The sequence below is a fragment of the Leptodactylus fuscus genome, chromosome 9 (genome assembly GCF_031893055.1).
Source record: "Leptodactylus fuscus isolate aLepFus1 chromosome 9, aLepFus1.hap2, whole genome shotgun sequence".
Taxonomy (NCBI): domain Eukaryota; kingdom Metazoa; phylum Chordata; class Amphibia; order Anura; family Leptodactylidae; genus Leptodactylus; species Leptodactylus fuscus.
Genome location: NC_134273.1, coordinates 82,423,965 through 82,448,414, shown reverse-complemented (window position 1 = coordinate 82,448,414; position 24,450 = coordinate 82,423,965). Strand labels below are relative to the sequence as shown.

General features: G+C 45.9%; 2 protein-coding genes across 2 annotated transcripts; one reads left to right on the top strand and one right to left on the bottom strand.

The window, feature by feature from the left end:
• The first annotated feature begins 10,502 nt into the window (after positions 1–10,502).
• LOC142218081 (uncharacterized) lies at positions 10,503–14,057 on the top strand. The gene is made up of 7 exons (XM_075286521.1): positions 10,503–10,542; positions 11,104–11,141; positions 11,466–11,593; positions 11,855–11,982; positions 12,096–12,155; positions 12,355–12,544; positions 13,916–14,057. Exons 2-7 carry the CDS (start codon positions 11,132–11,134, stop codon positions 14,024–14,026), a joined length of 627 nt encoding a protein of 208 aa, XP_075142622.1. The 5' UTR covers positions 10,503–10,542; positions 11,104–11,131; the 3' UTR covers positions 14,027–14,057.
• Positions 14,058–14,522: 465 nt separating this feature from the next.
• Positions 14,523–23,768, bottom strand: CRELD1 (CRELD disulfide isomerase 1). The gene is made up of 11 exons (XM_075286224.1): positions 23,645–23,768; positions 20,020–20,173; positions 19,701–19,783; positions 19,172–19,282; positions 18,888–18,979; positions 18,471–18,647; positions 17,927–18,022; positions 17,698–17,778; positions 17,228–17,323; positions 16,595–16,732; positions 14,523–16,231 (listed from the first exon to the last, which is right to left on the bottom strand). Exons 2-11 carry the CDS (start codon positions 20,149–20,151, stop codon positions 16,011–16,013), a joined length of 1,227 nt encoding a protein of 408 aa, XP_075142325.1. The 5' UTR covers positions 20,152–20,173; positions 23,645–23,768; the 3' UTR covers positions 14,523–16,010.
• Between the last annotated feature and the right edge of the window lie 682 nt (positions 23,769–24,450).

Here is a 24,450-nt window from a genome sequence, read left to right as displayed (position 1 = left end):
CTGATATTGTATACCGCGGTGACTAGTTATAAGCACACCGAGCGGCGTCTGTGTTTTAGGAATCGCCATATTTCTCCGTTTTGTTACAGAACTGTTTTCTATGTATTTATTTTGGAGCGTGACTTCCTTCGTTAGACTGTTATTTTGGACTACAAGATGGCCGCCCAGGACCTCCGTCTATTATATTGTCTCATAAAAGCACTTACAGGCAGAAGACGTGAATTTCTGTCGGACTTAACCCTATGAAATAGTATTGTTTTAAACCTAAATGGTACTTTACGTAATGAGGTACGAGCTGAGCCTGATCGTTCCGTGACAACCATTTTGAGGCCTACCCTTCTTCCTGCAATGCAGAGACCTAACCAAAAAAAAAAAGTGTTCATTATTGACCGTGGTTCGTGACAATCAGACAAAAGGATATCTAAAAGTCTAGACAAAAATGGGTACAAAAACACTATGAAGAACAGGATGCGATCACTACATTTGTGTATACCGTATATACATACTGTAAATACACGCCTTGTTTATTGCATGCGTAATGGTACATCCCAAACCATAATGCTCCGGCGGGTATCTCTTATGGGCAGGGGGGTATAATAACACCTAAACGTGCAACAAACCCAACTGTGGAAAGTTCTAGTCACGTTATACATACAGCTGTTTTTATGGTTTTGTAACTTTTTTGGGATTTTTTTTTTTCCTTAAAGGGTAATTCCACTGCAGTGTGAAAATGTACACAAAGTTTACATCAGCCTGTCTATAAGACATGGGGACCCTGCTGCTTTCATTGGGGAGTTTAGGACCCCACCGTCATAGTTGGCAAATTTCTTCTTGATAACAGGAAGTGAAGAAGAGCCCCGCCCTACTTCCTGTTTGCTTACTAGCCAATGACAGCCTGCAGAGCTGACAAAGCCCAAAAGACATTATAACAATATAATAGTGTTACAGGCCCACACCCCAGACTATGCCCCTTAATATAGAATAGGATTTCAATACCCTGTCCAGTCACAAGGTTTAATAAAGGGGTTGTCCAGTGGGGAAAATTTTTGACAAAAGGCTCAGAATTATTTAAAAAAGAACCATTAACTATCTCACCAACTCACCGCCACTCCCATTCCTATAATGACTGGGCCCCTGATAGTATTTACTTCCTGTTCCCAGTCGCTGGTGGTTGGGGTCATGTCCACGGTGTCAAGTAGGCCCAAATTGATTTATTTTATTAGCCCATTCTGAGCCCTTTATTCAATGATATTGATGATCTATCCTAATGATCACTATTATCAGATTTAAGGGGGTCTGACACCCGGCACCGCCACCGATCAGCAGCTGATACACAGAGATTAGAGCATGCAGCAGACAGCGCCGTTTTCTGTGCAGTGGCAGACCCGAGTCATTTAGATGGGTGGGAACTGATCTGCAGTACCTGGTCTGGCCACTGCATGGAGGACAGAGCTGTCTGCTTCCTGCTCCATTCTCTGTGTGTATCAGCTGATCGATGAGGGTGCCAGGTGCCTTCACTAATCTTGATATTAATGATCTATTCTTTTTCTCAATATTTTTATCCAGGAAAATTCTGCTGGACAAACTTTTTACTTGTTATTTTCGGATCTCTCTTAGATACTTGTGACATTGGTGACGTCTGTGATCCCGGACCAGCACTTATTGAAGGGATTTATAGGAAGAGATCAGAGACCTTTGGCACGGCTCAGAGATGTCGATCATTGAGAACCAGACACAATATAGTTACCCATAGACTTCCATTCTGCCACATAGGAGGGTGCCTAAATTATTAAGAGGCCGAAGTACCCCAGCGGGGGAGTGGATTAAGACTGGCAGGCAGAATGCTAGTCCTAATAATCCCCCCATTATACGGAGTAACAGAAACCTCCGAGCAATGCCAAAGGGGAGGGATTTCTATAGAGCCCTCCCATTGTGAGTTGTGATCCCAGGCGATACCAATGTTACGTGTACCTATGGGAGATCAGAAGATTGTTTGGATGGGAATTTTACCCCAAATTAATCTACGCCAGTCTATATAACCATACGACACCCACTGCCACGTATTACCTTCTTTCCTTTCTGTGCCCACATTGAACGGGCGGCAGGTTATGTAGCTGACGCTTCAATCACTGCCAGTGTTTCCTATAAATAAGCCACACCCCTGGCTCAGAGCTCCACCCACGCATACCCTAAACTCCTCCCACGAAGAGCCTAACTTCAAGCTCTATTATCAAAATAACCCAAGATAGATCAGTTGCTAAGGACCTCCTCCCTACCAACCAAACTGTCACAAAGTATCAAATCACCATCACAACCTGCACTATTAATCAGATTTTTTTAAGTGGAGATCCCCTTTAATCTTCTACCCAGCCATAGTGAGTGGGTTACAGCCATATTACCGTAGTAATGCCAGCTACGCCGACTGTTCCACTGTGTCCATAGGATTTCTAGTGCGAGGCTGCTGTATCTAGGTCTTTTTACTCGTGGCTGTATATATATATACTCCTATATATATATATACTCCTTGTGGCGTACGTTGCACCAGCAGTCTTGGGATCTGAAGACTTCATTGCCATTGCTGAATATACAAGACCTCATCGAGGAATTGGAGGCAGCTGAGGCAGAATCCCGGGGCGTCCCGAATGTGATAATGGTATAGACTGTGGAAGCTGTGACAATCTACGTGAGAGCGTCACCCACGTGGGGCCGTGTCTCTCTACTGCACAGGAGCCGTATTTCTGTATACTCTAGTGTCAAGGCTTGGTAGGCCAGCCATACTGTGTGCCAAATTACACCTGTACATACAATAAAAGACGTCTTCGACAACTAAAGGTGGGGTGAGAGGCTTCATTATTACTTCTTATTGCAGGTACAGGTTGTCATCCAGCTTTACATGGACTCTGAATGGCGTGTAAGCCTAGCTCATGATCTGCACTGCCACCAAGTGGCTGAAATGTGTACAACGCATCATCAATTATCATGTCACCAGACAATAATAATAATCCTTATGTGTATAGCTCAGGCGTGTACAGACAAAGCCAGACTTTACAGACTAATACACCAAGGAGGGAGGCCGTGCTCACAAGAGCTTACAATCTAGGAGGAGGTCACACAAGAAGCTCCTGGTTTTGCACAATGGTTTTATAAAGAGCATGGTCGGAGATATAAAAGTGCGTGAGCTGGCCCAAGTTACTAGCTATTGGCATAAACCTGTCTTTTTTTCGACTTGCCAGAAAGGGATTATGGCTTGGACACGCCATGATGTGCCAAAATTGTGTCAATGTAAGCCAAGTAACAAATGGTATACATGTAGACTAGACAGTGCAAAGATATGCCAGATTTATCACCACATATCACAAAGAAGGACGAACTGAGCATGTGCGTCCACCTTAGAACATTTACTGAGGCGGACGCAGAAAAGAGGTTCAAAGAAACAGCAGGTGGCGCCATACTCATGGTAATCATGGCGTATTCAGGAATATAAGTGTGCTAGTTTATTCTTTACAGATGACATGTTCTCTCCTTGGTCCAAATCCTTAGTGAATATGTTGAAGAAGCAAAAGTTGGGCTGGTGTTTAGGTCGCCAGAGCAATAAAGTGCCAATTTTGCTATCTAGACTCCCTAATGTCCCGTGGGTGGTGTCAAGCAGGAGCGGGATAAGGGGGTGGGATTCTGAGACCTGACTGTCTCCTTCTGATGGGAGCTCTAAATCATGTCTATTCCCTGCTCCTGCCTGTCACCACCCACTGGACATTAGGGAGTCTAGATAGCATATCAGGCACCAAACCTAATAGCTGATTCCTCAGGAAGGGCGGGGGCTAGAGAAAAAATTCCAACTTTACTGGAATCAGTGTAGGGGCAGCTATTGCAAGATGGAAAGTGCTTGCGTTGGTGAAGGTGGTGAAGGATCATCTTTAGAGATGAGCGAGTTGTACTCGGGTTAGCGAGTTAGTTATTGGTGTAATTGGTCGAATACCAAGGGGTTAAACGCAGTAAAAATGTGATGCCCCTCCCACCTTCCCTGGCGCTTTTTTTTACACCAATAACTATGCAGGGGAGGTATTTGATCGAATACTACTCGCTCATCTCTAACCGTCTTCAATTCTGACCCTCTCAAGAAATTAATCTTTGCAGAATTTTGTTCCACGTTCCAGAAAAATCTGAGGTTGTCCGTCTGTGTATTCCTTATCTAGTCCCGGACGGGGACCTCACACGGTGGCGCTGGATGATTTCCTCCAGGCAGTAGACATCTTGTGCTGCTGAGTCCACAGAACAAAATCAAAGAGGCACAAAAAACACACAAAAAAGCAGCGGATCTGTTTCCTATTTCCTCTATTTATTTAGCTAGGGTGAAGCGGTAGATGATGGGTGGAGGGGTCTGCGGTGGTCCTGGCGAGATGTCAGCACAGGCTTACACAAACATCACACACTATTCATCAGGAGCAAGGTGATGTCAGACAAACACTGTGCGAGGCCGAGCCTAGCGACATACGGGAGAGACCGCCGCTGCATGTCCCGCACACCGCGCCGCATCGCTCTTGTGACCTAATATTATCACTTGGGTGACGACATGAAAACTGCAGCCAAGCAGGCGAGAGAAATATTGTGCTTTATGTCTATGATATGGCAGGGGCATAGCCAGGTGGCCACAAGACACGCGCCCCCGGTGCCACTTATGTATTGAATTAAGCGAGGTGGAGGAAAGCCTAGCTAAAGTTCTAGATGTGGCACCATATGGCGGCACACAACAGGGACCTGTATGGGTTTTCCAATATATTGATGACCTATGGTGAGGATCGGTCATCAATATGTGATCTGTAGGGTCGGAAACCCAGGAGCCCCACCGATCAGCTGCTTGAATAGGATGTAGCATTCAGGTGACCACTGTGCCCTCTTCAATGAATACCAAGCACAGCGCCATACATTGTATAGTGGCTGTACTTGGTATTGCACTTGAATGGTACTGAGCTGATGCTGTACCATGTGACATCACCAGCGCCTGTGAGCGCAACGGACTCTTCAAACTCTACAGACCCCTCTGATCACATATCAAAGGATATCCTAAGGATAGGCCATCAATACCAAAGTCCTGGAAAGATACTTTAAAGGGGTTCTCCTACAATGGACATTGGTCACCTATTCATACAATAGCTATAGGGGGTGCAGATGTAGCAGTCACTACTGGCACCCATGACAGCTCCACCAGGGCAATACACCCAACAGAAGTCTGTGAAAGCTGGGTGACCCCCTGCGTGATATAACGGTGGCCATATTGGTTGTCACCTAACATTTCACCAAAGTCATCCCCATAGGACCGCCTCGGGATCTAGATTTATTGGATGTCTCCATAACGAAGCCAGGTCCGTCAGCGCTCTGCCCGTCTCATGTTGCGCTCGCTCCAGTCACCTTGTCCAGACAGGAGGAGGTTGTTCATACACACCTTTTGTGTGAAGTTGTATGGTTAAAGGTGACTTCTTGTTTGAGGTGGCAATAGATCAAATACATGAAGTGAATAGAGCTGCGGCTTCTTTCCAGAAAGTCAGATTAAGATCTGTTATCCACACAAGAGGAGCTAGACGTAAGCCATAGTTCTACAAATGACAAAGGTTCTTAAAGGGAATTTGTCATTAAAACTAATTATCAACCCAGCCCCTAGACAGATAGGTTAGGGTCAGCTGAATCAGACGTTTTTTCCCCTTGTGAATCGCTGCCTCCATTGCCGAGATATCGCTGTTTTTGTCAGTCGTGAAGGGGCGGCCATTGCACCAAAGAGTTCATTTGCATAATGAAACAACAACGATATCTCGGCAACAGCGTCACCGATTCACAAGGGGAAAGCGGCGTCTGATTCGGGTGACCCTAACCGATCTATGTGCAGGGCTGGGTGATATGTTAGGTTCTGCTCATACATTCCCTTTAAGGATACAGTAAGTGATTATATGAATATGAATATGACCAATATAAACCAGTACAACATGTTTGTCCGGTACGTTCTGTATGAGGGTTATAGGCGGGATCTCTGGACAATACCTTCCCGCCTGCTACATTGTCTGATGATTTTTATGATCTAATTACCCCAGCAACGGGCATTGTATTCACTGGTCATTGTATCCAGAGCTGTACTTCATTGCCCTGTCATTACCTGCAGGGAGCCATGTCATCGGAGTGAAGGAGATGTGTCCACAAACTGAGGACTAGGCTGTGAAAGTAAAGTTTATGGACCCTTGGTAGCTATATACTGTATATACCAGGGCCAGGCTGAGTGATGAGGCTATGGTACAGTACCCAATAGCCTGGGAATTAGTGTGACCCAGTGCTTACAGGCCCTGCCGCTGCACAACATCTCCTGCATACATCAGCCGTGCCCCATTCATACATATTTGCAGTATTTACATTTCTCCCATCTCCTTCTGGGGCCCCGACATAGTAACTGCTTCTCCTTTCAAGCCATAGCCTCCACCATCGTATAACTCCTTCACTATATGCTGCTGATCAACTGCTTTTTTTTGCTATTTAGGAGCAGGGTTGCCCTTTCTGACAGTGGCAGGCTGTGTATCATAAATGTTCTCACTCCAGTGCACCAGAGGACAGGGGGACAGATTTACTATGCACAGACTGTTGGCCATAAATGGAAATCAGAAAGGATATCAAAGAAGTATAACCAGCCTGGTGTGGTGGGGGAGGCCTGTGAGCCGTCCTGGCTTCTGGCCCTGGTACCACCACTTTGTCCCCTATAGTTACTTCAGTGAACTCAATGTACCACTACCTACTAATACCAATAGTTCCCTACGTAATAAATACTCTGTGACATAGATAGATCGATAGATAGATCGATAGATAGATAGGAGATAGATAGATAGGAGATAGATAGATAGGAGATAGATAGATAGGAGATAGATAGATAGGAGATAGATAGATAGGAGATAGATAGATAGGAGATAGATAGATAGGAGATAGATAGATAGGAGATAGATAGATAGGAGATAGATAGATAGATAAATAGATAGATAGATAAATAGATAGATAGAGATAGATAGATAGATAGATAGATAGATAGATAGATAGATAGATAGATAGATAGATAGATAGGAGATAGATAGATAGGAGATAGATAGATAGGAGATAGATAGATAGATAGATAGATAGATAGATAGATAGAGAGAGATAGATAGAGAGAGATAGATAGGAGATAGATAGATAGGAGATAGATAGATAGGAGATAGATAGATAGATAGATAGATAAATAGATAGATAGAGAGAGATAGATAGAGATAGATAGATAGATAGATAGATAGATAGATAGATAGATAGATAGATAGATAGATAGGAGATAGATAGATAGGAGATAGATAGATAGATAGATAGATAGATAGATAGATAGATAGATAGGAGATAGATAGATAGGAGATAGATAGATAGGAGATAGATAAATAGATAGATAGATAGATAGATATAGATAGGAGATAGATAGATAGATAGATAGATAGATAGATAGATAGATAGATAGGAGATAGATAGATAGGAGATAGATAGATAGATAGATAGATAGAGAGAGATAGATAGAGATAGATAGATAGGAGATAGATAGATAGGAGATAGATAGATAGATAGATAAATAGATAGATAGAGAGAGATAGATAGAGATAGATAGATAGATAGATAGATAGATAGATAGATAGATAGATAGATAGATAGGAGATAGATAGATAGGAGATAGATAGATAGGAGATAGATAGATAGATAGATAGATAGATAGATAGATAGATAGATAGATAGATAGGAGATAGATAGATAGGAGATAGATAGATAGGAGATAGATAAATAGATAGATAGATAGATATAGATAGGAGATAGATAGATAGATAGATAGATAGATAGATAGATAGATAGATAGATAGGAGATAGATATAGATAGGAGATAGATAGATAGATAGATAGATAGATAGATAGATAGATAGGAGATAGATAGATAGATAAATAGATAGATAAATAGATAGATAGGAGATAGATAGATAGATAGATAGATAGATAGATAGATAGATAGATAGATAGGAGATAGATAGATAGACAGATAGATAGGAGATAAATAGATAGGAGATAGATAGATAGATAGATAGATAGATAGATAGATAGATAGGAGATAGATAGATAGATAGATAGATAAATAGATAGATAATAGATATAGATAGATAGGAGATAGATAGATAGATAAATAGATAGATAGATAGATAGATAGATAGATAGATAGATAGATAGATAAATAGATAGATAATAGATATAGATAGATCCTCTGTCTTTAGGTCTGACCTCTTCTTTCCCGCCATAAATCTCCCCTTTAGTGATAGAATATTATTCTGTCCATAATGTGAGACTTTTGCTCGGTTTCCATAGAAACGCTCGCACCGGGTCAGGTATTACTATCTGGCTGCTTTATGGCTCCGGGTCTGCGCCTCCGTTGGCTTCAGCCGCTCATACACATGTACAATAACTTGCTGCAATCATCCAACAGCCAGGATCGGTCTTATGGGGGATACTCCAGCATTCCCAATCCTTGCACCCCCAGACATCTGCCCCCCCCCCCCCATATACATCAGGTTATCATCACATATGGGAATCTTTATACAGCTACAGACTACGCAAGGTTTGTTTGTAGTCTGTAACCATGGAGACGCAGAATTGGACAAACCATTGCCAGATTTGGCTTCAGGTACCATCTTTATGCTGATGACACCCAATTATACACATCTTCCCGTGACATCACCCCTGCACTCATACAGAACACCAGTGACTGTCTCTCTGCTGTCTCTAATATCATGTCCTCGCTCTATCTGAAACTAAATCTCTCCAAGACTGAACTACTACTGTTTCCACCATCTAACAGATCTGTCCCTGATATATCCATTGCAGTCTCAGGCCTTACTATAACTCCTAGGCAGTAGGCCCGCTGCCTTGGGGTCATGTGTGACGCAGACCTTTCCTTCACCCCTCATATTGAATCACTCGCACGTTCATGTCACCTCCACCTCAAAAACATCTCCAGAATACGCCCTTTCCTTACCAGAGATACACTAAAGACACTTATTGTCTCTCTGATTCATTCTCGCCTTGACTACTGTAACTCCTTACTAATCGGTCTTCCCCTCACTAAACTCTCCCCTCTACAATCTATTCTGAATGCAGCGGCCAGGCTCATCTATCAGGCTAGACACTACAGCGATGCCTCGGGTCTGTGCCGGTCACTACATTGGCTGCCTATTCATTATAGAATAAAATCTAAAGTTTATCACTCTCATCCACAAAGCTCTCCATAATGCCGCACCTCCATACATTTCTTCCCTCATCTCTGTCTACCGCCCAACCCGAGCTCTCCGCTCACTCAATGACCTAACACTTACATCCTGTATTATCAGAACCTCCCCCGCTCGTATACAAGACTTCTCCCGAGCTGCACCACTTCTCTGGAATGCTCTACCCCAGACAATCAGATTAACTCCCAACTTCTACAGTTTCAAACGCAAACTAAAGACACATCTTATCAGACAGGCCGATCACAATGTCTAACGTAAACCCTTAACCCTCCTCTGTCCCCGCTCCCACATTTCCCCACATGATATGAGGCCATCTCAGGATAACTTCATAGGTCCAAGCTCCATCCACATGTTACAGGACACAACTGTTGACGGCTCATACAGTTTTATGTTTGTGTAATGACAGTCACCTCTATTACAGAAGGGTCTGACCTCTGCATAAGCAATACCGCCCCTGCTACCTCCTGTGTCACCCCCTCTACCTCATAGATTGTAAGCTCTTGCGAGCAGGGCCCTCAGTCCCATTGTGTGAAATGACTTTCTTTGTAATGTATCTTTCTGTCTGTATTTGAACCCTACAAATTGTACAGCGCTGCGGAATATGTTGGCGCTATAGAAATAAAATTTATTATTATTATTATTATTATTAACACTGCCTAGGAACCTTATACGCAAAACGGGGCGAGATTTTTAATAATGGTTAACTTGTGATGACGTAAAGTAACAACACGCGATGGCAAAAGTCTGCACACCCCTGAGGCTGTAAAAGTGCAGGCGCTAAAGTAAATGATACGGTCTGGAGTGACGGGAACACAAAGTGACCAATCCCGTCCATCTTTTCACTGCCGGCAGGATTAACCCTTGACTACCAAACATCAGACTACCCCAGCACCGGCCCCCTATATAGCCACTGACATTCCTGGCTAGTATGAGGCTAGTAAAGCTTTACTCCCTCGGCCCCGGGCTGATCCTCTGCATTCCTTGGCATCGCCATTGCCTCTGTGGGAGTCCCCGCATGTTGGACACTGTCACTCGGCCGGGCCTTATTGTCACTTGGTCGCCAGGGGAAGCAGGTCACATGACGCAAACAGTCCGGCAAGAGGCACAAAGGAGCGAACAGAGAGGGAGGAGGGAAGAGACAGGCAGAGAAAGTAACACTTCAGTCCCACGGACAGCCATCAGCCATCACATTGTGCCCGGCTGTAAGTGGAGCCCGCGCAGTCAGCGACACCAGGTGAGCACCGGAGAGGGGGAGACTTAATATGGAATTGCATTTCAAGATGTTCTGCAGCAGCTGAGGAAGCAGTTATAGTGATAAATATTACACTTGTCCGCCTGACGTTGCCTTATACATATTCGGCCACATTTTACGATTTTTATAAGCCGCGCCCCCTATTTAAAGGAACTGTCCACAACACAAAAAATTGGCACAATAAATTTTAGTCGAATTTTGCCACGATTAGCGCAGTATATCCTGGAACGTTATCCTCGCTATCGAAACTCAGAACAGCTGGGTTTTTTTTTAAAGTTTTTAAGTAGTTTTGTCTGTACCTGGGAAAGTTGAGTAACCTACAAAGTGGTCACTATATAACTTCTTAAAGGAGTTGTCACTCAGCTTTGCTAGACTCCTGAACAGTAAGCATTGGAAGGTGATACTGATGAAACTGTAGGTCCTATAGGTAGATCCTAATTTTCAGTAAAGGACCATGTTTGCGGCCCCCACCCCGTCCTCTGATGCGGACCGATCAGGTCACGACTTGGTGACATTTACTATCATTGTGCATTGTCATTACAGGACACAGACGCCCCCTACAGGCCACAGGATGAGCCTCCGTGAGTACCAGAGATCTCCGCTCCAGTCATGCGACCACCCTACAGATCATTGGTTTTAATCCAATTATATGAGTGGGATGACAAAACAGCAGCACAGAGTATTTCAGGAAGGCGTGTGTTGCTGTGGCAATCAGTGATGCCAGCGAGGGCTGGACTATGGGATTCTCATGTTGGTTTATAAGCCAAAATTCTAATATAATTTCCAATAAAATGCAATAAGCCGATATTACCTATTACAGCAGATATACCATAGAAGAAAACATTGGATAGAGCTATAGCGCCACCTACAGGTGCACACATAGTAATGCAGATTTTTTTTTCCAGGAGGGGTGTCCTTGCCCAGCACGCCTGTGGTCACATTGGGGAACTTCAATACTCCAAAAAGAAGATGCCCGATTACCCCTCTGTACCTCCCCGCAGTGCCCACCGCAACCGTATCCCAGTCATGTATGGTACGTACGCCTATATACAGTGGTAAGTGATAACATATATGGGGGATACAATACTGCCCCCTAATGGCCCCACAACAATCAGACATATTTATGTAGGACTCTGGGAGTAGATGGTTCTGCCCCTGGTGTCAGATTGAGGGTCCTTAGGCCCACCAGATAAATGATCCTCGGGACCCACTAGGAAATAGACCCTAGTAGTACCCGTTATATTTGGGCAGGACCATTGTTGTTAGAAGTGGACCGCTTGGTTTTGTGTTCCAGTTTCCTCAGCGACTGAATCCCCTGCACCCCCCGGGTGTGAATAGGAGGACAGTAAGCCTGGAGACAATGGCCGCCCATCATCACAACCAGCAGAGGGTCATCAACATGCAGCAAAAGGAATACAGCAGGTGGGAGCGGCGCAGGGACGGGTTCTGGGCCTAGCAATGGGGTTAGGGTCATACCATAGTATACCATGTTAGGCTGACGACTTATACATAAATATCATCTTGTGCCTCACCAGATATCACCAGGGCTGGAGGCGGCCATTTTATGGCACCGCAACAGAGAAAGAAGAATACAGGTAAGGGCGAGATCTGATCTATTACCAAACAATAGAGATGCTCTCGGAGGACTCAGCTGTCCATGTATTATTAGCCATTCTTCAGTCGAGCAGCCTCAGGCTTGAGGCCTGTAACGTCTATAGTTCTGTAATTCACAGCAGTGTGGATAAGGCCTAAGAGACTATTTATATTCACATCTCACCTGGTCTGATATATCAGGAGAGAAATAAGACAACTCCTCAAGAAGCAGATGAGTGAGAAGTGGAAGACGGCCAGAGAGGCGACGTCTAGTCAGAGCAAGGAGATAGAAGCCTTAATAGAAGCCGATAGATATACCATCCTCCAAGACATAGAGAAAGATAGAACAAGAGCCTTGTTCATGAGGAGATACCGGGATGAGAACAAGAGGGTAAGTCCGAATCATTATATGTCATGTACTATGGAGACCTTGTATATCCTATATTATACTCCAGAGCTGCGCTCACTATTCTGCTGGTACAGTCACTGTGCACATACATTACTTATCCTGTATTATACTCCAGAGCTGCGCTCACTATTCTGCTGGTGCAGTCACTGTGTACATTACATTACTTATCCTGTATTATACTCCAGAGCTGCGCTCACTATTCTGCTGGTACAGTCACTGTGTACATACATTACTTATCCTGTATTATACTCCAGAGCTGCGCTCACTATTCTGCTGGTACAGTCACTGTGTACATACATTACTTATCCTGTATTATACTCCAGAGCTGCGCTCACTATTCTGCATGTACAGTCACTGTGTACATACATTACATTCTTATCCTGTATTATACTCCAGAGCTGCGCTCACTATTCTGCTGGTGCAGTCACTGTGTACATACATTACTTATCCTGTATTATACTCCAGAGCTGCGCTCACTATTCTGCTGGTACAGTCACTGTGTACATACATTACTTATCCTGTATTATACTTCAGAGCTGCGCTCACTATTCTGCTGGTGCAGTCACCGTGTACATACATTACATTACTTATCCTGTATTATACTCCAGAGCTGCGCTCACTATTCTGCTGGTGCAGTCACCGTGTACATACATTACATTACTTATCCTGTATTATACTCCAGAGCTGCGCTCACTATTCTGCTGGTGCAGTCACCGTGTACATACATTACATTACTTATCCTGTATTATACTCCAGAGCTGCGCTCACTATTCTGCTGGTGCAGTCACCGTGTACATACATTACATTACTTATCCTGTATTATACTCCAGAGCTGCGCTCACTATTCTGCTGGTGCAGTCACCGTGTACATACATTACATCCCTTATCCTGTATTATACTCCAGAGCTGCGCTCACTATTCTGCTGGTGCAGTCACCGTGTACATACATTACTTACTTATCCTGTGTTATACTCCAGAGCTGCGCTCACTATTCTGCTGGTGCAGTCACTGTGTACATACATTACATTACTTATCCTGTATTATACTCCAGAGCTGCGCTCACTATTCTGCTGGTGCAGTCACTGTGTACATACATTACATTACTTATCCTGTATTATACTCCAGAGCTGCACTCACTATTCTGCTGGTACAGTCACTGTGTACATACATTACTTATCCTGTATTATACTCCAGAGCTGCGCTCACTATTCTGCTGGTGCAGTCACTGTGTACATACATTACTTATCCTGTATACCTCAGCCATGTTCTTAGGGGTTTATCGGTCTACAACCTTGCTGACCGTTTCCAGCGTCATCCAGCAGAATTGTAAATGTAAATTCTTCCTTCCTTTAGTTAATGGAGAGTAAATGGCAAGAAAGCCGCCTGAGCCGATCCATGGAGATGCTAAAAGAGAGAGAATTGCTCCGGTACAATCCAATTAACTGGAGCGGGACACTGAAATAAGCGGATCAGTGTGTACAGGGTCAAAGAGAAAGACGCAGTGCCAACTGGAAATACCCAAATACTGGTAGCGGGGGGGGGGGGGGGGGATGGGCAGAGCGCTGTCTGGGCTACTGAATGATGGCAACAAAAAAAAAAAAAAAGTCATTAAAGGAATTCCCTGGAAGGGTGTAACTGTTTTCTAATATGTAAATGAGGTATTTTATGCAAATTAAGCTACTTACCACCTTGTACAGGTGACATGCCTTTAAGAAGCCACATTGCATGGCAAGTTCGTGCAGGGCCATTCACCAGCTATGACTACAGAGGGTTGGAGACACATGGCTCTGCACAGGAGCTGTATACACAGCATACAGTCCAGTCCACTCTATTGGCCGCAGTTATCAGCCCCCTCTACCACATCTCCGGTATCATATCCCTCCACCAGTCAGACTGTAAAGGCTTAAATAACTTTATTATCCTGAGATAAATAAATTAAGACAAACAGCCGATCCAGCAAACGTACACAAAAATAAAAAAAAGCACGGGGGGGGTCTCCAACTGAACTACAACTCCCAGCAAGCCCTGGCAGATCCTCTGGGAGTTGTAGGTCTGTGATGTAAGCGCTAACACGCCTCACGCCATGATAGTAACCCTTTGTGTTCTGTCCGGTCTCTCCTGCTACATTTTTATTACTTCATTTTTTTTCCCGATCCCTTAAATTCCAAAATCTATTAAATAAAAAGTTACAATATAAACAAAAAAATTCCAAAAATTCAAGTCATTATAGCCCGTGTCCATATTCTTTCCCTTCATTATATGCAAATAACTTAAGAACACCTGACTGCTCGGGTAGGCAGTATGACGTTTCAATATGGCCGCCAGCGTTGTGTGTGTATGGCGGGGTAGGGGGAGGAGCTAAAATACAGCATAGAAGCCTTGTCAGTGTCTGATGGCGCTACCGTGTACTCACCATAGGCAGAGGAGTAATGTGTAAATATTATGTTTAAAGGGGGTGTAAACTTTTGCAACTAATTTTGCTTTGCTACTTTGATGCTTCTAAACTTAAACATGAAATAACTTTGCAAAAAGTATCGATGCAAACCTAGGCCAGGGGTAGGGAACCTTCGGCTCTCCAGCTGCTGTGAGACTACAACTCCCAGCATGCTCCACTCACTTCCATGGGAGCTCCAAGAACAGCAGAGCCAGTATGCATGCTGGGAGTTGTAGTTTTGCAACAGCCGGAGAGCCGTACATTCCCTACCCCTGGCTTAGGAGATATTTTTCTACTCAAGATTGTACAAAGCTGGTTCATTTTTAGGTCTAGAGGCCAAGGAGCACTAGAAGTGTTTGCAAAAATGTTACAACCCTACACAGGTCATGATAATCCCCCTCGAAAAAAAAGTTAAACTAACCCACCATATAAGTTCGCGCATAACTGCGCCTGTACCATATCTTATAATGACCACTTAGGAGAAATCCTCAGGACTGTCTTCAAGGAGTCTCCATGCACTGGTAAACCCCAGAGCCACCTCTGGACCCCATTGTCAGTACATACGGCCTGGTCAGGAGTAACGTGCCATAGACAAACCCTACAATGGCGTCAAGCTGGCGAGATACATATAGCGAGTGCAGAAATCCTTCCCAGGTCCACGGTGGATATAAAATCTTTAAAATTCCTGAATTCCTACAGGATTCTCCAGCTACAAAAAAAAAAAAAAAAATCTGAATTGTCACCATAGAAGGAGTCTATGTACTTAGATATGAGATTTCAGTGGTTTCTTGAAGATGTTGTCTGTGCTTATGTGTCTTCTACAGTATAAGGTGGGAGGGGGGAGAATTAGGACCTTCCTTGGGGCATTCCTGGGTCATCAAACCACGACACGTCCATCTCTGCTGCACAGCAGGACTGGGTCATGAGCTCTTTGGGGCCCCAGGGGTGAAGCAGAGAGGAGCTCCATAGACATTCAGGTCCTTCACACCTTCTAGTCCAGGCTCGGGCGTGAAGCTATCTCCCTTTCAGGAAGCCGTCAAGCACTCTATCGCTTTTCTCCGAGAACCAGTATCCAGCCATGGCCGCCACGGCTCCGATGAAGATGGCGGTAAAGACCATGTCACCTTTGGCAGCGAGTGTGGCCAGGGCGCAGATGACCACCCCGAAGAACATCTGCTGCAGGACCACCACCTCGTCGTCTGTGATGTCATCAAACAGGCCTTTCTCAGAGTCATCTTTCCAAAAAGGAGAAAGCAAAATATTTAGGTCAGGGCACGACGTAGGGCGACCTTCTACCTAAATGTATATACAGTGCACAGAGCTGGATACAGACAACTCCATATCCTATAGTGGCCAGGCACCGGTACTGCAGCTCAGCTACTGTTAACGTTAATGGGAGCCGAGCTGCAGTACCGCATCTGGCCACCGAACCAGGCGGCGCACTGTATAGCTGATCTGTGCACGAACCAATGGACAGTCCCCACCAATGAGAGGTTTGGTCAAAAATTGAAAAAAATACAACATAAAACCATGGACAACCCCTTTAATATTAGCAGGTTACTTCACTGACCGAACCCCAAACCCATTGGCCGCCTTACCTTTGTGTTCAGCCCTGCAGGATCCATCCACCCTGATGTAGCCCTTCTCACAGATGCAGTTGTAGCTCCCCTCGGTGTTCACGCACTCCTCCCGTAAACCTTTACACTTGGGAATCTCGTTGTCGCACTCGTCTATATCTGTAACATACAAGAACCTCATTACAGCCACAACTATTGTCCCCAACTTGGGTGTAGGGACCCGAACGTACAGCATAATGGACCCCAATGATGTGGTAAGCTTGACCCAAGGTCGGATGGAGTTTGCAGCCACAATACAGTCAAGAAAATCGGGACACGAGGTCTTTGTAATACGGCGAGGTCACGGCGGGGTAGAGCTGCTGCAAAACCCCATTCGCTTATCACTGTGTGCAGCAGTGACACCTTGTGGCAGTAATCAGAATTATTTTCATAGGTGGCCACAACCAATTAGAGTACAGAAGGAATTGACAGAAGCCATCATATATAACCAAGGTCCGAAGAGCCGACCTGTATGGCGTGAACGTAACAGACAATATATTGTATGGGGCAATACACTGTGTCAAAGGATCAGTGAAGAGTCTGTTATACCATCAAAAGCTTGCTAGAGATGTAACTATCATGTCCCAAACCCCCAGAGTAGACAGACGTACTCACCCAAGCACTTGGCACCATCCCGATAGTAGCCGGCGTTGCACTTCTTACATCGTGCCGGCCCGGAGCCCATACAACCGATGCAGGATTTATCGCAATCTGGATACAAAGAGACAAGGAAGGAAGCGATGCAATGAAAAGATCTCAGATTGAAGACGACAGAAGTATATGCCTGGCTTTTAAAGGGCCGGTAGCAGTGCAGACATCGTAGGACAGACTGCCAAATGCATAGTCAAATATCCTATGAGGGTTTACAGGAGGGGGCCAGAATTTAGGATCCTCATTTCTACCATGATTGCAATGGGAATAGTGTAATACTTTATTTCTCCTGTTGGGGCGCTGCAGGGAGACTGCTCACCCTGCTGCCAGGTTCCTCCCACATACTGATAGTCCTCAGCTTTATCCTGGTCATAATGGACACTCCCTTTATGTACTGACCACAGACCTGACACGTAGCCCTAGCGGCCGCTTACCTCGGCACTCATAGGATCCGTCTGTATTCAGACAGTACTGGTTTGACTTGCAGCGATCCACCGTGCCACATTCATCAATGTCTGCGGATGAAGAAGACAAATACATGACGCATTACAAAATAACAGCACACCTCCGCCACAGTATACAGGCCAAGCCGACCCAAGAGGACGGAGACCGCAGGGGTGGCCGAAACCAAGGCCTACGTGGACTCCATTAGTGGTCACTCACCAATACACTTCATGTCGTGCAGCATCCAGCCCTTCTTGCACAGGACACACTGATACTCCTCCGGGCCCTGGCACTTGCTGCAGGAGCGGTGACACTCTGTACAAGGGGAAGAACACCGCACAGAGGTCATAAGGAAATCAGGACAACACCTTCTATCCCCTCCTCCACCTGTCACAACAATCATTACCATAGTCCTGAACAACCCCTTTAAGTTTTGTCCAGCGTTTCTTTAAATTAAGTGCAGTTGAAAATTTGCAGCCCCTGAAGTGCAAATGGATAACATGAAGCTCATCCTGTCAGTGCGCCCCCTCCTGGCCATGAAGATTCTCATAAACCTGCCCTGTAAAAGATTTAGGATTCTTTGCTGGTTCCTCTAGAGACCCACCAGCTGTTTAGAAACTACAATTCCCAGCACGCCCTGACAGCTTTGCCAGATTTACAGTTGTGACCTACAGGGGGCATACCACAGTATATAACCTAAAACAGATACATCGGTATATAGACATGACTGATTGGGAGCATGCACTATCGTCCCCTTACATACCAGAACATACCAGGTGGCTCTCATTTTTGGCTTCCTCATAATAACCAATGGCACAGTCCATACACAAGGGGCCACCGTAGCTGGGATAGCATTCGCACGTCCCTGTGCCGGCTCGGGTGCCCGCTCCATTGCATTTTCCATTCCCGCTGCAGGGCTTGTCTGGGCCTCCTGGGCAGGCTGTAATACAGGAGGTGACATTATTTATTGCTTTAAGGGATTGTCCTTGTCCAGAAGTAGAAAGCGATGGTGACTTTTATTGCAAAAACAGCGCCACACCTGTCTACTGGTGTTGCCTGATACTGCAGCTCAGCCCCATTCACTTCCATGGGGTTCAGCTGCAATGCCAGGCACATCATTGAAGGTTGTGGTGTTGTTTTTGGAATAGAAGCCATCTTTTTTCTAGTCGTGATCACTCACGCGCACAATCCGGCCCCCAGGTGCCTTCCGGGCAGCAGAGCTTCAAGGTGTCCTTACACAGCCAGTCAAAGAGGTCACTGGGATCCCTGGGTCTGCGAATCAGAGAGACACATATTGGAATTGTATCTAAAGGCGGCTTACAAATGCAGCGCCACACTTGTCTACAGGTTATGTGTGGTATTGCAGCTCAGTCACGCTCACTTCAATTGAGCTGAACTACTACAGGCCACCTTTGGACAGGTGATGTACGCTTCAGAATATCCCCCTTTAATCCCCATCCTCACCTCTTAAACCACCAGGTCTCCAGATGATCCTCATTCTGCTCCAACATCTTATTACATTCAAAGTCAGACTTGTCGCAGGCCGTCTCCAGCACCTCCAGAAGACGAGTCTCACTGCGGGAAACAGGACAGAATCACCAAGTGTCACAAAACGTACTTTCCTTAAGAAGCGGCATAACCCGTCCCCTTAAGGGGGACTTCTATATAATGACCTGTACTTGGGATCAGTCATGTGATTGTGGGGATCCAAAACCTGTTTGAAGAGGCCATGATATCAGGAGCTTCATCCCTATACTGATGAGGTCACATGGTATAGCTGCAGATCAGCCCTATTCAAGTTAATGGGGCTGAGCTGCAATACCAAGCACAGCCACTATAACATAGATGGTGCTGTGCTTGGGACTCAGTGAACAGGCCGCAGCGCTCACCTGAATACTGAAGCCTCTTCAACCAAGGGTCAGACCCCACCAATGACACGATAATATAGAAGTCCTGGTAAACCCCAGAAACCAAGACACGACAATCACAATACCTGCTCTCATATTTGGCCAGCTTCTCCTCCTCCCAAGCTGTGTTGCCTCCACCAAAATTTTGCCCGGCTGTCTTCTCTATGCCCTAATACAAAAAGAAATGCGATCAATGCACCAAACAAGGACAATGCCAGGGCCGTCTGGGAAGGGCTGTAATACAGGAGGTAACGTTATGTATGGCTTTATGGGGTTGTCCATGCCCAGGAGTAGAAAAAGATGGCTGCCTTTATTGCAAAAACAGTGCCACACCCATCTACAGGTATTGCTTGGTACTGCAGCTCAGCTCCATTTACATGGGAGCAGATTTTCCTATAGACTCACCCTAATAAAGTTGTTGACCAGGCTGCGGCAGGTCCAGCACGGCTCTTGTTTAGCAAAGCCAGGTCTGGAGAGGAGAAGAAAAAAGAGCAAAGCTCCCAGCAAGGAGTCCATAAGTCTGTGCCGGACGTCCATGATGCCAAATGCAGAGCAGATCCTAAAGAAAGAATGATACACATTATTACAACCTATGGTGTATACCGCCAGGCTGAGCCTATGGAAACCCTGCAGTGTGTGACGGGTGTTACAGCAACTATAGGGGCGGTCACCCAGCTTTCCTTGATGTGTAATGTGCTACAACCAGATAACAGCAGGACTAATCCATAGATAGGTTATATATACATATATAGATAGACATCACCTTATTTTTAACCCCACAGATTACAGCTCCGGCGGTGACGCTGATTATGGGGTGAGGACGGGTTGAGGTCTCGGGGGACAGGAAAGAGCTGTAATAAATACGTAAGTACCAGTTTGCTGTAACAGCGGCAGGAGATGAACAGATGTGTCCCATGCTGAGGGAGGGGCGGCTCTCCAACATGGCGGCTTACACCAGAGCATCAGCGTGACATCAGAGCCTTAAAGGGGTAGTGCCGGCTTGTAAACGGATAGTATACAGCAGCTGGTGGGGGTTTGACCTCAAACATCCCCACTGACCACAAGAATGAAGCAGTTGCAGGGCTGGGGTCACGCTCTAAATTTTGCAGGCACAGCAGCGCTCCCAAACACATTACGGTGAAGATAGCTGCGGCCAGACCCAGTGAGTTGAACGGACCCCGTGCTGCGGTTTCCTGGGACACTGCTAGCAAAGGGGCCTCAATGCAAGACCAGATTGACGAGCAGAAAATCCACAGTATATTACAGCAGCAGCAAAGATTTTAACACATATGTGTTGCGGACTTTCATCTGGATTTTACCAAAATTAAGCGGTAAATTGGTAAGAAGATCACTCGTAAGACCTGCAGATTTTACAACAGATTTATTACAAATTCTGATGCAGATTCTTTGCAAAATCCAAGGCTGAAATCCTATTGTGTGTGGACATATCCTTAAAGGGGGGCTCCATGTAAAGTGGTGAATGTTTGTATACCCACGACAGCAAAAATGCAAACAAAACCTGCAAATAATCATCAAAAATATCCTACGAGTTTGTATAGAAAATATCTAGGTGCAATATTTGGGGCGGAGCTGTGACAACCTTCAATCACTGGCCATAAGGTGAAAAGACAGAAAAAAAGCAAGGGTGAAAGTAAGTGACAACGAGGGAAGAAAGGAGAGCGGAGCTGCGGACTCTGCGGCCTGGGTGGGGTCACTCCTACCATTTCTTAGCCAGGATGTTAAATTATTAATAGTCAATAAATAGTTAATACCAGCTTGTCCTCGTCCCGCTACCAACTACTGACCGCTGCCACTAAATACTTCATTATGTACATGTAATATAACACAACGTGCGGACACTTCCAGTAAGGGCCCAGTGTTGCGAGCTGCTGTAGGTGACCCCGACTGGTGGATCACATGACCCTTCCTGCAATATGCCCAGACGGACAGGGGTTACCCCCCTCGTGATACAAGCCCTTTAAGAAGAGATGTCCATGAGTCAATAATGGCACAGTAAGAACATGTAGACCGGAGCACGCTGACCACGTGCTGCATATCTCCCCCCATGCACAGAGCCGGCCAGCTGCCACTTCACCCATATCTAGTGCCAGTTGCTCAGGATGTCTGAGGCATGTTGTCATTTCACCGTCATTTTGTGGGGTCCGCTCCATTTACCAACATGCCAACAACTTGATTGTAAGTGACATTACACGAATACCTCGGACATATGTGACAATCTTGAATATGTGACCTAGAACCTTCCACTCTGCAAAATGCATCGATCCAAATGCCAGTCTATAGGCCCCAACAACAGGTATCGATCACCAGCTGAGGTCCTAGGCTGGCACATCACAAACAGCAGCTGGCACGGTGCACCAGGACCCCGGCCCCTCTCCGTACCCCAGCAAGGTGTATAATGCTCAGCCAAATCGATGCAATGCATGTTCTACCAAGTCCAGGGGTCCATACCCACTATGCCCATGTCTAAACCCGCATATGCTACATAAAACCGTGCATGTTCTATGCCCAGAGCTACAACCCAATGCACCTGCCAGGTATATTCTGTCCCTTCTTGGCATTGCCTTTCTTACACACATGCCCCATGTTACATAACCTGTATGCCCATCTCCGAGCCTGGAATATAATGTGTTTGTTGGCATTGCATGTCCTGCATTAACACCCTGCTACATGCCAGTGCTACACCCCAATGCCCATGTCATTGCCTGGTATCGTCTACTCGTTGGCACTGCCTTTCTCACATGCACTCCTAGCGTTACATACCCCCTATGCCAACATCCAAGACTGATGCATCGTGCCCCTGATTGGCACTGCCTTTCTTACAGTCAGGCCAGTCTCACATCCTCCCTCTGCCCATGCCCCAGCATGAAACACTGGGCCCCTGGTTTGCACTATCGTGCTTTATGTTCTGAATTATTACCGTGCATCAATCTACATGCCCAGTGCTACACCTCTAAACCTGGAATATTCTGCCACTGGTTGGCACTGACTTTCTTACATGCATGCACAGTGTTACACATCCCATATGTCATTATCCTAGACTGGTATATTGGGCCCCTGGTTTGCACTACTGCATTGCATGTTCTGCATTATTACCCTGTATCATGCTACACACATATTACTACACCCCTATATCCAGATCACTGGTAGAGTCTGGCCCTGGTTCGCAATGGCTTTCTTACATGCATGCCCAGTGTTACATACCCCAATGCCCATGTCCTAGCCTGGTATATGGTACCTCTGGCTGATCCTATTGAATTGCATATTCTGCATTATTACCGTACATGACCATGTAATTGTGCCCAGGTTGGCACTGTCTTGCTTACTGTCAAGCCCAGTGTTACACACCCGCTATGCCCATGCCCCAGCCTGGTGTATTGGGCCCTGGTTTGCACTATTGCATTGCATGTTCTGCATTATTACCCTTTATCATGCTACATATATATATATATATATATATATATATATATATATATATATATATATATATATGTCTTCCGTGTAGATTCTGCCCCTGGCTGGCACTGACTTTCTTACATGCATGCACAGTGTTACACACCCTCTATGCCCATGCCCCAGCCTGGTGTATTGGGCCCTAATTTGCACTATTGCATTGCATATTCTGCATTATTACCCTGTATCATGCTACATACATATTGCTACACCTATATAAGTCTTCCTGGTGGATTCTGTCCCTGGCTTTCTTACATGCATGCACAGTGTTACATATCTCATATGCCTATGTCCTAGCCTGGTATATTAGGCCCCTGGTTTGCACTATTGTATTGCACATTCTGCATTATTGCCCCTGGTTGGCATTGCCTCCCTTCCATGCACCCCAAGCACTTCACCCCACCCTCAGTCTGGTAGATCCTGCTCCCTATTGGCATTGCATGCAGTGCTGTATACCCTCTATGCCACCTATGGGTTATCCACCATCACTATCCATAGGCTGAGTGCTCTTCTACCTTAAGGAGAGCCCCCCATACACCCCTAGCTCTCCTCTACCCACCTCCAGCAGCAGTGCCCCCTGCAGGGCGTGTCCTCACACAGCTGTGCGGTGCAGCACTGGCCCCGGCTCCCGGGTTGACGCTTTCCTCTCCGCAGTTCCCAGCATGCACCGCGCCTGCCGCACCGCAATCCTCAGGCTGGCCGCAGGACACGTCTCGTGCACTGGAGCGCGCCCCGGCCAATCAGAGCAGGCCGTGTGCAGTGACGTCACCGGCAGAGGCGGGGCCCGCCAGCCATTAAAGAGGCCGCGGCACCTGCCAGGAGGGTTAACCCTGTGCGCGCCGCGGAGCTGAGGAGACACCCGATACCGGGCGGCTATTTATACTGTGGCGGGTGTAGCAGCTGCTGTGTGGCCTGTAGACTATGGGATGTCCTCAGACCACATCATGGCAGACTGGGAAAGCTCTAGAAATCATCTTCTACCTCAGGCTGAGGCTACAGGGCGGCCATGGGGGCCACAAGAACATCTGTGAGACTATTTCACTGCCACAAATGGCTGGAACAGGGTTACACGAATACCACGGCCACGAATCCTGTCACATGACCAAAGATGGCTGCGACTCCCTGACCAATGTGAGTGAATGGAGTTGCGTTGCGACCCCGAGTCACAAAAAGAGCGAACAAAAGACTCAATGGGTTTAGATGAGGACACCGGTCACCGTGTCACGACCACATAGAGGACCATTAGATGTGGCCACCGGTCACCGTGTCACGACCACATAGAGAACCATTAGATGTGATACCGCCGTACGGTATGGCGACATTTATGTTACGTAAGACGTCGCCTTGTAGTCCTGGTTATAGCGC

Coding starts and splice junctions, on each gene's coding strand:
- LOC142218081 (XM_075286521.1), top strand. Junction 11,594..11,854: donor CCGTATCCCAGTCATGTATG/GTACGTACGCCT, acceptor TTTGTGTTCCAG/TTTCCTCAGCGACTGAATCC. Junction 12,545..13,915: donor ACCGGGATGAGAACAAGAGG/GTAAGTCCGAAT, acceptor TCCTTCCTTTAG/TTAATGGAGAGTAAATGGCA.
- CRELD1 (XM_075286224.1), bottom strand. CDS start 20,151: ATGGACGTCCGGCACAGACTTATGGACTCCTTGCTGGGAGCTTTGCTC. Junction 17,324..17,697: donor CGGATCCTATGAGTGCCGAG/GTAAGCGGCCGC, acceptor CTTTGTATCCAG/ATTGCGATAAATCCTGCATC. Junction 16,733..17,227: donor GGATGGTGCCAAGTGCTTGG/GTGAGTACGTCT, acceptor TGTATGTTACAG/ATATAGACGAGTGCGACAAC.